The 15,087-nt window shown below is 33.5% G+C and overlaps 1 protein-coding gene across 1 annotated transcript; it reads right to left on the reverse strand.

Moving 5' to 3' along the window:
• Positions 1–6,068: 6,068 nt before the first annotated feature.
• Positions 6,069–13,506, reverse strand: LOC130826178 (oligopeptide transporter 6-like). The gene is made up of 6 exons (XM_057691742.1): positions 12,860–13,506; positions 10,511–10,608; positions 9,066–9,635; positions 8,243–8,501; positions 7,964–8,146; positions 6,069–6,868 (listed from the first exon to the last, which is right to left on the reverse strand). The coding sequence occupies exons 1-6, from the start codon at positions 13,370–13,372 to the stop codon at positions 6,245–6,247; spliced, it is 2,247 nt and encodes a 748-aa protein (XP_057547725.1). The 5' UTR covers positions 13,373–13,506; the 3' UTR covers positions 6,069–6,244.
• Positions 13,507–15,087: the final 1,581 nt, after the last annotated feature.

Consider the following 15,087-nt stretch of genomic DNA (forward strand, 5'->3'; position numbering starts at 1 on the left):
TTAGAAAATCAAAAATAATTTGAAAAATATCGAAAAATGGACATAGTTGTACGTCTTGTAGGACTTGAAGTAGAGGAGGACCTAGGAGAACGTAGGAAGAACAAATAAAAATTGACTTGCATGACCTACACCTCTCGGAGGCGCTGATTAGGAGTAGAATTAATTTGAGGCATCATATCCAAGTCTTAGAATTATAATTATCTTGCGTGTACTAGTTTGTGTTCTTGTTTGGCCTTTGCCTTCTACCATATCTTTCCTTTATTAGTTTGTACCTAGTTTTTATATGCTTCTATATGTTTTTTTAATGTTCTTGTTTACTTAGGCCTTTTTTTCTCTGAGGATTCATCTGGATCTGTCTCGAGTGGAGAGACTCTTTGGTCTTACCCTCCTTTATAGGTATGAGTTATCGCCTACCTTTCCTTTCTAAACGCAAATAATAGTTTCTATAAGTAGGATACATGGGGTAACATGATGATATGAGATTGCAGACTCAACTTTTCACACAAGAATGAGTTTCCCCCATATCATTAGTCTTTAGATGACCCATAAATCATAATTTACTGAAACTCCACAATTAAATGGAAGTTCTTTGGAGTTTCTTGATCATTTTCCCTTTTAACTCTTATGGTAAAAATTATATTCTCAATTAGTATTTAGAGGAAGAATTGAGTTTCCCTTTATCAAATCTATAGGGGATTCTCTAATCTATCTCTATCGAAAAATAAATTTAAAAGAAGGGGTCAATTCTGTGGGAATATAATCCCTGATTTTATTTGATTACAGATATTTTATTTGATTACAGATATTTAATTACCTTTTTTAGGCCAATGTATTTAGTCCATTACTGTTTCTCCAAGCTAGGTCTGTGTATAAATATTAGGACTGTAGTTATGGAAAATCAATACAAACACAATATTCATTAACCCAATTTAAGCTTTCTTAATTCTTCATGGTACCAGAGTCAAAGGTGTTATCCGGGACCGGCAACACCATTGGTTATCATCATCTACCCTAAACCTTACCTGTAACAATGGCGGAAACAAACCCAAACCAAATCAGAACTATGGAACAGATGGAACACATGTTCAGATTTGTTTCAACAGATGCAAAAACCAAACACAACCCTTGAAACTATTTCCCCAGACTTGAAATTGGCCGAAAAATTAAACTATCAAAATTACACAACTTGATGTAAAATGATGCAGATAGCCATAGAATGCAGGGTTCGTCTTAGCCACATCATTGACGACCTTCCTAGCATTTCAGATCCAAATTACAAAAACTAGAAGCAAAAGGACTCAATAGTCCTATCATGGATTATCTCAAACATAGACACTGAACTCATAAATCAGTTTCTAGATTACACGATTGCAAAAGACTTATGGAAGGGGATCGAAGTCTTATTGAGCAGTGGAAGGGATGAACTCCATATATTTGATCTGAGTTCACAGGCAAATAACATAAAACAGAATCAAGATCCATTAGAGGTATATTATGGGAAGCTGACCACAATATGGAAGGAGATAGATCGAAGGCAACCAAACCCGATGATGCATGCTGAAGATATTACCATCTTTAACACCTTCATTCAAAAACAACGCCTCTTTCAATTTTTGGCCGGAATCAATAAAACCTTTGACAAAGAAAAAAGGGACTTACTGAACCTTGACCCACTTCCAACAGTAGACATGGCTTATGCTACAATCAGCCGTGAAGTTTCACGACGTGGTATCATGACCCACGCTTCATCATCGGGAAAAATTCCCTCAGAAATTTGGAGTGGGTTGGCCATCAAACACCACCGGTCAAATTTCTCACTGGCATGACATAGAGGACAAGACTCACCTCCGTCTCTAAAATTAAATAATTGTCTCCTAATTCCTAATTTATCCCATAAGCTGTTATCTATTAGTCAATTAACTCGGGAATTGAATTGTACTGTGCTTATGACTTCTTCTGATTGTATTGTACAAGATGCTCAGACGGGGAGGATTATTGGGCATGGTACTGAACAAGATGGCCTGTACTATGTGGATGAAGCGATTCAAAAGGGACACACTTCGCTTGCTCATGGGTTCTCCGATCAACAGTTGTGGACTTGGCAACGACATCTGGGACATCCGTCAGTAGGGTATCTGAAACGTCTTTTTCCATCATTAAACAATTGAAATGTTGCTCTAGACTATGCAGCATGTGTTCTTACCAAAAGTCATAAACAATCCTATCCTCCGAGTCATAATCATAGTAGTGAACCTTTTATTTTAATACATTCTGATGTCTGGGGCCCTGCTCCTGAGTTTAATAATCACAATTACTCATATTTTGTTTCATTTATTGATAATTGTACTCGGATGTGTTGGGTGTATTTATTGAAACATAAATCTGAAGTTTTTGATGCTTTTGTTAAGTTTTATAATATGATTGTTACCCAATTTAAGACTAAGTCTCGAATCCTTCGATCTGATAATGGGGGGGAATACATAAACCAAAATATGAAAAATTTCTTCACCATTTATGGACTTATCCACCAAACTTCCTGTACTTATACACCGCAACAAAATGGGGTCGCTAAAAAGAAAAATCGTACTCTTCTTGAAATCAGTCGAGCCCTCATGTTTGAAGCACATGTTCCACTTCATTTCTGGCCCGAAGCTATCACATCTGCCACAAATCTCACAAATAGACTACCCTCAAAAACCCTTACATTCAAAACCCCTCTTGAAACCCTCCAGAACCACACTATCATTCCCTCTCTACACTCCTTACCTCCTCGCATCTTTGGTTGTGTAGTATATGTCCATTTGCCTAAACCTACTAGAAATAAACTTGAACCCAGGGCTATTAAGTGTATCTTTTTGGGGTATGGTGTTCACTAGAAAGGGTATCGCTGCTTTGACCCTACTTAGAATAAACTCTATACCATAATGGATTGTGATTTTTTTGAGAACTTCTATTTTTACTCTCGAACCCGTCCTCAGGGGGAGACTATATGTGATGACTTGAGCTGGCTTACACAGTCCGTGACTGATGATTTGAACCCCAAAGAGCAAGTAGGTAGTTCCGCAGATATTGCTACTGAAAACATAATACTTCTTTCTCCTCAGACTTCCCTTACCTTGTCTGAAGCATCCAGTGAACAAGAGGCGGCCTGTGAGACTCAAGAGGTAATTACTGAACTTGACTCTCGGATTGATGATGATATACCCCATACTGTTAACCCTCCATGCAGGTATGAATTACCTCCAAGATGCAAAAGAGGTGTCCCTCCAAAGCGGTATGACCCAGATTTTGAGTCACAGAGATCTTGATACCCGGTTAGCCGTGATATGAATAAATTAGAACAGATGGCAATAGCGTTTCAAACCAGTCTATACTCAAATTCCCTTCCTCGCAATACTGAAGAAGCTCTCTAGAATCCAAAATGGCAAGAAGCAATGAAAGATGAGATATTAGCACTGAAGAAAAATAGTACATGGGACAAGTGTGTGCTACCTAAAGGGAAGAAAACTGTCGATTGCAAATGGGTGTTCACAATAAAATATCATGCTGATGGGACTATTAAACGATACAAAGCCCGCCTTGTAGCAAAAGGATATACACAGACATATGGGATTGACTATTCAGAGACTTTTTCACCAGTTGCAAAGATAGACACCATCAGAGTTCTGTTCTCTATAGCCGCTAATAAGGACTGACCCTTATATTAATTCGATGTTAAAAATGCATTCCTTCATGGTGAGATTGAAGAAGAAGTATACATACATGCCCCACCGGGTTTTTCAGATGAATTTGCTCCAGAAGAAGGATGTCGATTAAAAAGAGCCTTGTATGGTTTGAAACAATCCCCAAGAGCTTGGTTTGGAAGATTTACCACAGCCATGAGAAAGTTTGGGTACGACCAGAGCAACTCCGACCACACATTGTTCTTAAAGAAAGAAAAAAGTCATATCACTTGCTTAATCATTTATGTTGATGATATGATCATAACAGGGAATAATGAAGAGGAGATTAGTAATCTTAAGGAGAAATTATTTAAGGAATTCGAGATGAAAGATTTAGGGAACTTGAAAAACTTCCTTGGTATAGAAGTTTTTCTATCAAAAAGGGGAATCTTCATCAATCAGAAGAAATATATCTTAGACCTATTAGCAGAGGTAGGTATGATATACTGCAAACCAGCAGAAACACCTATTGTTACTAACCACAGGCTACAAACAACACCAGGAGAAGATTCAACTGACAAAGAAAAGTATCAGAAATTGGTGGGAAAGCTCATTCATTTGTCGCACACTAGGCCTGACATATCTTACGCAGTTAGGGTTGTAAGTCGTTTCATGCACTTACCCCAGACATCCCATATGGAAGCAGTCATGAGAACTTGAGATACTTGAAGGGCACAAGTGACAAAGGTGTTTTCTATAAGAAAAATGGCCATCTAAAACTCATAGCCTATACTGACGCTGACTGGGCAGGTGATTGAGATAGTAGAAGATCCACATCTAGATACTTCACCCTTGTAGGGGGTAACTTGGTTACTTGGAAAAGTAAAAAACAGAAAGTAGTTGCACTATCAAGTACAAAAGCAGAATTCAGAGGAGTTGCCAAGGGAATAACGGAGATATTATGGCTCAAGAAACTTCTATGTGAACTGAACTGTCCACCTACAGAAGCATGCAAATTACTTTGTGATAATAAGGCAGCTATTAACATCTCAGAAAACCCTATCCAACATGATCAAACAAAACATGTAGAGATCGACAGGCAGTTCATAAAAGAGAAATTGGAGAAAAAAAATAATCTGCATCCTGCATGTGAAATCAGAAGATCAGTTAGCAGACATTCTCACAAAAGCTGTTCCAGCATAAGTCTTCGAAACTACTTTATCCAAGTTAGGTATTGAGAATCCCATAACCTAACTTGAGGGGAAGTGTGGGAATATAATCCCTGATTTTATTTGATTACAAATATTTTATTTGATTACAGATCTTTAATTACCTTTTTTAGGCCAATGTATTTTAGTCCATTACTGTTTCTCCAAGCTAGGTCTGTGTATAAATATTAGGACTGTATTTATGGAAAATCAATACAAATACAGTATTCATTAACCCAATTTAAGCTTTCTTAATTCTTCAAATTCATTATGTGCAACAATAGCAAAATAAATCAAAATAGAAGGAAGTAAAGGTTGGTTTTATTGAATTTGAATATGTACAATTTAAATTTAAATCCAACTTACAAAGTGCTTCAATTTTTTTGTACCATCAAAAAAATTCCTAACCCATCTCATAAAGCCTTATAATCCAATTACATTGGAATGATTGATTTAATATAACCAGAACGATAAATTAAAAATAGTGTGCACACTCATAGGCAAAGCTACATTGGGGGTCGAGGGAGGCCCAACCCCCTACCAAAAATGAGATCTTTTATATTTTTAGCTTTTGCCCACTTACTACTATGATATATAGCTTAAAGATTAAATAACAAAAATCCTATAGGTTAATGGTTGGAGTAATACATTTATAATCTAAAGTTAAGGGATGAAATCCTAATTTAAACTACTCTAATTTTTTTAGACTAATAAATTTATATTAAATGTCATTACTTTTTATCTTTAATACTTTCACATTTATCCATTTTAGTAAGCGTGTTTATATTTTTGCTATCTTAAATTTAATAGTATGTCTTTGGTGATTTACTAGACAAATATATAGAATCAAAAACACCTAGTTTTTATTTTTCAAAAGGGATTATGGGGAAGCTTTAACTTTATTTGTTGATATTCATAATAAGTCTAGCCTAATTTAACATGATATCTGAGCCGATGGTTCGATCAAAAATAAAAATGGTAAGTCCAAAAGTAATCGCGTTCTTACTCCAATAGATTACTCCCACATGCGAACTTGACAAAGTTTGCATGTGAGGGGCTCTTGGGATGATTATCTCACGTCAATAAATTAAAGATGGTGTGCACTGTGCACACTTTATAAGTCATTCGAGCTCTTCCACCTATTGCAGTACAGTTTGGGATAGTATCTCCTTGACTTATGAAGTATGTGTACCTCGTATTTTCTAGATCATATACTGGCATTCACGAGAATTCTATCCAAATTTAACAAATTATTAACCTTAGAAATAGTATTTACAACTCAAAAAAGAAATTAAAATCAAAAGTAGAAAAAAAATCCCTAATTCTAAACTATTCTATGAAAAAAAAAGCATGAATAAATTGTCTAAAATTGAACTAAAAGACAGGGCAACCATCAACTACAATCCCTTTAGCAGTAGGGCATGTAGCCAAGGGGCAAATAACATCATCCGGTTGGTTTCCCCACCAGTCAAGCCCAATGTTGGTAACATATTGCAAAGAGAAGAAGAGAAGAATCGTCATAAACGCGGTTCCTGCATCCAGACCTCCCGAAAGAATGTAGTTATATCGTACCCACAACTGCTGTCGATGCCTATAGAAAACGTAGCCTGAGATGAATCCTACAATGATCCAACTGGTGAAGTTAACTGCACTAGCAGGAGGCATCATCATTGTTGCGCCCAACATAACAGGCATGTGAATGTGTTTGATCCAGTTTTGGCTTGGGAATGTCTTCTGAGCGAGCCATACTAGGCACGGTGCTATTGCTCCTGCTACGAAAAACCAGTTGACACGCGCGTAGTATCCTAAGTCACCGAAGATTCTGCGTGGGCCTACGAGCCCCCATATTACGGAAGCAGAATAGAAGGTTCTGTCATATGAACAGGTCCAAGGACTGTCAGGTGGTAATTGTGATACGTCACAAATATTAGGGATTGATTCCATCATCCACCACGCTGTTGCGGTGTACACACATACTGATACTAGTGCCCCAACCACCTGAAATCATTAGTAGAAGGATGATATTAGCAGGAGATTCAGAATATGTTCGACTGCACATGGTTCTAAAAAGTTGAGGGCCTTAATCAAAAGCCATCTTGAAAAATTTGAAGGCTTTGTGTAAAACTTTTATTTTGCGTCTTATTAATTGTAAATATATTTATTTTATTAATAAACTTAATATATTTTTTTAGATTAACTTTTTCATATAAGGGAGAAAGAGGGGGCCCTGTGTGGTCGATCACTTTACACACCCTCAAAGACCCTTCTAGCCTCAATATTAATTTACATAGTGTATGTTAAGAGTTTAAAGATATAAAGTTGTTAGAAAAATATAATAATTTTCAAAACTTACATAGAACCTTCAAAGAATTTATCAATTTTTGCTCCGCCTTTGGCTATTAAAGAGTAAAATAACTAGTACAGATTATTTAACAAAATTCTTAGTTTACGTTATGAAGTTATAGATGATGTTTACTATCGACAATAAATCGAACTGATCCAATTGAATTTTACTGTAACTATTCATACTTTTCTGAGTTAGTTACTAATATAACTGAATTTTTACTAATATAACAAGATACATTAAACTTTTAAGTGCTAAATTTGGTTCATTTGAAACTTATTTTGATCTTAATTTAGTGCTTCTTGTCAAGAGAACAGCTAAACCAAAGCTTAAGTCTTTAGCTGATGATTAAAGCTCATTGATTTGTTATATACTCTAATATGCCCTTCATACGAGAGCCATTTGGACTAAAAGTACAGATACGTACATGCCCTCCTCATACTTGAGTCCAATATGTTATATACTCTTTCATGCATCCTCACACGAGTGTTTTTTTTGGACTAGAAGTGTGGATAAAACACATGTCATTCTCATACATGTTACCAAATATTCCACTTGAATGAGGTGTAGATGAGATTCAAAACCCTATTCTTTCGGTCAGGGTGGCTTTCAAAAGACTAACTCAACCAAAAGTTTAAGCTGATGATTAAAGCTCCAGGATATGATATATACTCTAACTTTACTAAGTCAGAAAAAAATTGACATGACCTAGTACTTTTGAAGAAGCATATTAAGAAAAGGGTAGGTACCTGAGCCATATACATAGATCTAGGTGGGATCTTCATGTAATGACCAAGCTTGAAATCTTGGGTAAGAAATAATGCTTGAACCATACTAATGTAGCCATAGACTTTGAACAACATATTAGCAACAGGTCTTCCAGGGTATAGATAACCAATGATGTATTCAGTGATGATATTCAACCCTGGTTGCTGTTACAACAACATCAAGGAACTCATAAGCTTTAGAACAGATAAATGTAAGGTAAGAAACTGAAATACATTCTAGTTTTCGAGAGGTTAATTTACCTGATTAGTTGTGGCTTGTATGATTCCAACTGGAAGGGTGAAAAAGAAAGCAATGGAGCAAGCAAGAAGAACACCCCACCATGGTAGTTGGAGTGACTCTTTGTAATATTCACATGTAAATATGGTTAAAGCCAAGTTCAACAACAAAAGGACATGAAACCACCAACCGGGAACTTGTTTGTAGGCCTTCATTAGCTTCATGTGTATATCCATTTTCTTTGATCCTTCCAATGCTCCCTTCACTTGTTCCCATATCTCCCTGCAGCATCATAAGGTGCGTTCATTGTCAAGCATAAAGATTGTTAAAATATATAACATATTACGGGGCCTTAACCATCAACTTAAACTTTTGATTGAGTTGGTTCCTTGACATGGTATTAGAAGCCAGCGTGACAAGAGGTCACAGGTTTAAATCTCAACCACCCCTCATTTACATATGAGGAGGGCCTATGTTGCATTCACGCTTCTAGCCCAAAAGACTCTTATGTGAAGGGGCGTGTTAGAGTATCTAACATATCCTAAAACCTTAACCATCAACTTAAGCTTTTGATTTGAATTGGTTCCTTGAAATGGTTTCAGAAACCAACATAACAAGAGGTCACAGGTTCAAATCACAACCATCCGAGGAGAGCCTATGCTGCATACACACTTCTAGCTCAAAGGGCTTTTATCTGAGAGGGTGTGTTAGAGTATATAACATATCCTGAAACCTTAACCATCAGCTTAAGCTTTTGGTTGAGTTGGTTCCTTGACAAAGACTTTTTTGATAAAACAACATGTCAAATAGGCCTACAATCTCGAAAATTTTCAATCGAACACGTACCTTCCATTGAAGATTAGGACATGAACAACAGTAGCGGATAGTGTAGCAAACCCAAGTCCATAAGAAAGAGCAAAGAAATTACTGAGATATAGCTGACCATCTTTAGCATATTGAAGTTTATCCAACTCAAAGCTTGGAGTAACAATGCCTTTGATATTGTACAATGACCCATCAGCCTTAAAAAGCTTTTGAGAATAGATAGGGAAGGTTTTGGCTTTGAAAAAATCTGACCAGTAAGTAATTGGTATCAAAATGTACATGGTGAGCACAAATCCTGCTGCTACATTCGCTGTTGCGAACCATGGGCTAGCTAACGGACTCCCTAGGTACGAAGAAATTGTCGACCAGTCTATCGCGAATGAGCCAATGCCAAGACCTTCAGTACCCGAACCCAACTGGTTTATTAGAACAGATTTTGGCTTAAACCAACACAGCCATGAAAAACTTGTGGTCATTATGAACAGGTAAGAAGGTAGCACACAATAAGCAGCAGCACAACATAGAATGATCAGGAAGGTTTGTGTTCGGCTTAAGCCTCCTTTTTGTCTTGGTTCCTTCTCATGTAGAGCCCTGGTTAGTAGTAGTTTAGATGGTTAGTCCATATAATAGTTGACATACATTGGAAGGCTACAACAAATACACTTCATTTTTCGGTTTGCAAATAGGGGTCGGATGTAACAATCTTATCTTTGTAATAACATACAGTAGCCCAATAGGTCTAATTTTGATATTTTTTAAAAAAAATTATAATACATACTCATTAAATTAACCAGTTTAAGGTCATAATAAATGCATTTAAAAATTACAAATGATCATCTATAGTTTTTTACTTGAAGTTCAAAATTAATCCCTTTAAGGTTATTGTTTATGATTAATCTTTTTATATTTAACTTATCAATTTAAGGTTAGAATTGTTAGAGTACATAACAAATCCTAAAGTCTCAACTATCAGTTTAAACTTTTGTTTGAGTTGGTTCCTTAATATGGTATCAGTAGCCATCATGACAAGAGGTCACAGATTCGAATCTCAACCGCCCCTCATTTAAAGTGAAATATTCAGTGCCTATGCGCATCCACACTTCTAGCACAATAGGCTCTCATGTGAGAGGACGTGTTAGAGTATATAACATATCCTGAGGCCTCAACCATCAGCTTAAGTTTTTGGTAGAGTTGCTTCCTTAACAAGAATTGATCAGTTTAAGATCAAAATTGATTACTTTAAAAAGCCATAATTGATCACTTTAAAACTATATACTTTAACTTAAAACTGATCACTTTAAAGTTAAAATTAATTAGTTTTAGGTTACATTTGATCCTAACAGCAACCACAAAAAACAAACCAAAAAACAACCAAATTGAAAATTGATCAACCCTGAGTATGAAACAATCTTTCTTGATAATTTGTGTAATAAAAAGCGCACATAATTTGATAGATTATAATATACCTAAATATTGAGACTTGAACCATATTAATAGGCCACCACATTTGTGGAGGCTCCACAAGATACTTTCTGAACAGACCGGCCCATCCAAAGCCCAGTACCTACAAATGTCATCAAGTAGCTTAATTTAGTGCCAAACAATACATTAACAAAATTGTTCTTTAAAGAGCAAGAGGAAACCCAAGAAAAATAGATAAAGAAAAGCACCCTAATACACTGAAATCTCAGAATTTCTCCCGGGTTAAACTAATCCTTAAATAATTAACATAATCCAAATGCGACAATTAGCATCTAAACATCGTTGCTATAATTTTTTTAACAGATTTATACTACCTTTGTTTTTTTTTTTTTTAATAGCTATACTTTTCCTTTAATATGACAGTTTTTTTTAAGCATAGGTAAAAAAAAAAAAATTACAGTGTAATCCAATATTTTACTGAATTTTCTATAATAATCCCAACTTAATTAAATATTGAATAATTCCAACTAGAATAGAGGCTTGTTAAGAATGCACTTAGGCAACATCTTACCTATACAACAAGCTATCTTGCGTAAAGTAAAAAAAGAAAGTAAATACAAACTTAAATTTAAAAATTTTAAAAATAAAAAAATCAAGTAAGTTAATTTTTAGATTTTAACTTTAAATCTTTAATATTTTTTATTTTTTATTTATTTATTTTTTTTGTAACATTAATCTGCAAAACTGGTCGCCATTTGGGCAATAGTTTTCTTAGGTAAGCGACTATAAAATTAAAATTTCTTATAATTAAATAAAATTAGGATTATTGTAGAAAAATCAACAAAATATTGAATTATTCTAATTTATTAAAAAAACAATAATATGAAAGAATTATGATTCAATTGTAAAGTCAACAAAAGATTTAAAAGTCAACTTAATGACCCCACAATAATAAAAATTTAGGTTAACAATAAGTCAATAATTACTACTGTACCAGACGTCTCCTTAATAAACAACGACATCATGAGATCTAGGTTAACAAACACATGTACTTTTTTTGTTTCAATTTACTTGTAACTTTTACTTTTTTACGTAGTCCAATGACCTAATTTAATCTTTAATATCTCTAATTATGCATAATAAAAAATTATAAAATTTTGATATTTATAATCTTTACAATGAGACGAATTAAACAAGATCTCGTTTGACTATATTTTAACTTATAAATTAAAAATTAATTACAAATTAAGAGTGATGAATAAATAGTGTCATTTTTCACAATATTGCAACTAATATGGAACGGAGAAAGTATGAGATCCATATTTATTATTCATTGCATGTATATTTGAAAGATCTTCCTAACGATGTCTGGGGCTAAGACGTTGGTTAATTAAACAACATATAAATTAATTTTAAATATTAAATGAAAAATATTTTAAATTTTAAATCATATTAGAATTATTTTTATTATGTAACATAATATTAAAAGTGATTCTGAGTATGTGAAAGGTGTCTAATGATCGAATAAGTTTTCCTAATTTAAAGGATTTTAAATATTAGTTGAAGACTTAATTTAGTTGTTTTTTAATCTCCAAATCATAAGTTATTATTATTATTATTATTATTATTATTATTATTATTATTATTATTATTATTATTATTATTATTATTACATTATCATTATCATTATTACGATTACGATTACGATTACGATTACGATTACGATTAAGATTAAGATTATTATTATTATTATTATTATTATTATTATTATTATTATTATTATTATTATTATTATTACGATTACGATTACGATTACGATTACGATTACGATTAAGATTATTATTATTATTATTATTATTATTATTACCAATTGTTTTACCCTAGATCTGAAACAACAAAACAAAATAGATCTAAAACAAAATAAAACAAAACAAAACAAAACGAAGATGAAACGATATACTTCTTTAATCCCATCAAAATTTACACCGTTTTACTTTCATTGTAGTTATCCTCTTCTATTATTAATCATAAACCCATAAATTCATTTTTAATTGTCATGCATACATTAATTTAATATACATTAACATACACTTACATTACTCTCATTTCTCCATATAATATCACTTCACTCACCACAAATTTTAATACCAATTATAACATTTAAGGTATAAATATTTTGTCATTTATCCAAATGTCATAAAAATATTTGCCGACACTGGTATGAAATGCCATTAATTAAGATTGAAATATTTGATAAAGTATCCCACTTTTTTTGATTTTCACATCAAATGTCTATTTCCGGTAAATTTAACGGAATATAAGAATCATATAATAATAAAATAAATAAATAAACATAGATATAAAAAAAAAAAAGAAAAGATTTATCATAATACCTGAGTAGTGAACATGATGAGAAAAGCAGGAAGAAGAGACAACTCCCTCTTATAAAAAAGCTTAACAGCACTAAGAATATGAGTAGCATAAACAGTCCCAGCACCAGAATTAGCAAAAATAGTGATCAAAACATGTTCTTTAACATTAAAAGGCCCAGGATTCAACGTAAACTCATACTTACAACCTTCAAAGAAAACCCTTTTTGTAATATATTTAGCCATAAGATGACCAAGAGGAACTACCGCAATTTGTGCAGATATTGAACTTACTGACATGGGATTCTGTCTGTACCACATAAACTGATTCACAAATGACAGTAAAATACATGTTCCAAGACCCAAAACCCACATCCGGAATGTTAATACGGGCATGTTTGGATCATCCGTTTTTGGTACGGTTAATTCCACCTGTTTGATAACGCTGCTTATGTTATTATCTTCTTCTGATGATGATGATTCCGTCGTCTTTGTTGTCTTTGTTGTTGTCGTTGTTGTTTCTTGTATTTCCCCCATGGTTTATGGGCGGAGATTGAGAATTAATATTTTTTCTGAGAATGATTGTGAAAAAAATGATGAAATTTGGATTGTTTATGGGGTTTTATATTAAGTTTTGTGGATCCGACTTTTGGACCTTTTGTTCACCTAAAAATATGGATTAGTTTGTCATAAAAAGGTATTTAATAGAAAAAAAATAACTAAATCCCCTAAAAACGCAAAAATTAGTTTTACCGAAATTGACCCGCCCCACAAATATGGCCTTGACTACTTCTACATAAACACAAGTTGAGGTGAAAAATATTTATTTTACAAATAGCAATTTTTTTAAATTGAGAATACTACTAAATTACTAAAATAAAAAATATTTTTCACTTTTTGTAAAATGTAATGTAATTCCTCAAAATACGTAGATGATATGGCTAGATGTTGGAGTATCATGTACATTATCTAATAGCTAATTAATCTTTAATTTGTTCTTTTTTAATTGGAAATATATTTTCACATAATCATTTGTAATTTAATTTAATTTAATTTTCATGAATGTGGGTATATATACCTTATTTTTATTCATTTCAAACTATATTATAAAGATAATATATAGAAATATAACCGAGTCATGTCTCAATTGAATATTAAGTATCACTTTTTTTAGGGCAATGTTAGAGATTTGATTTTTACTTCGCCCTACCAGGTAACAAGTTTTAATTTTTCATTTTATACAATATTAGTCTTTAATTATGAAGAAAAACATATTTAGTTATTGGTGAATTTTAAAAATGATTTGCACATATTAATAGAGCATAACATTTGCAAAACTATGGTTTCATTCACGGTCATCATCTTTTTATTTGATTCTAAATTTCTAATCAATACAAAAGTGTAACAAATTTAAAGGAACACTAATCATATACTCCACTATTTACTAGTAGAAATTGATAAGAACTCTTTGCCAAATATTTATTATTATACATCACAAAAATTGCCTAAAAAGGAGAAAAGGGTTATCAATCTAATTTAATAATTGGTTAGTTTGCTCATTCTATACCACATTCTAGTGAAGTACTACGTAACTACATACAACAAAGATTGGAAGTTTAAAAGGTTTACTTCACATTCTAATTAAAGGGCAAAGGAATTGTATGAAAATCTAGTTTGATGTAGATGTAGAATCCTTCAAGTTTGTTGGTTTGTTTTCACGCCTCACGCCTCCTTAAAAAAAAAAAAGAAATTTGTGAATGTTAGTGTTATGAATGGGAGTATACTAATGATCATGAATGGAGTATACTAATGTGTGACTTGAGTGCACTTTAATGGGATGAATTCATGAGTGTGACTCTTGGTTATTTGGTAACGAAATGGGTGCAATTATGTGTGGAGTATTGATGAAGAATTATGGGTGTTAATGAGGTGTAATGAAGAATATGTAAGGGTTGATTTATGAGATGCTCGAACAAAGTTACTGTCAGAAGGTTCTGAAGCGTCGCTCGACCTATCCGCTCGACCGAGCGAGCTCTCCGCTCGACTGAGCAAGCTCCGCTCGACCGAGCGAGTCCTTTTGGGTTAGTCGAGCAGTCAGACAGAATGCTCCAGATTTTGATGTTTCTCGCTCGACCGAGCCGCTCGACCCGAGCGAACTCTCTGATCCGGTCGAGCGAAGTCTCTGACGTGCATAGGATGCTTGTTTTCGACCTTTCAACTCCTTGGACTTAATTCTTAGTATTCATTACTCA

This window comes from Amaranthus tricolor, chromosome 10, assembly GCF_026212465.1.
Source record: "Amaranthus tricolor cultivar Red isolate AtriRed21 chromosome 10, ASM2621246v1, whole genome shotgun sequence".
In the NCBI taxonomy this organism is placed as follows: domain Eukaryota; kingdom Viridiplantae; phylum Streptophyta; class Magnoliopsida; order Caryophyllales; family Amaranthaceae; genus Amaranthus; species Amaranthus tricolor.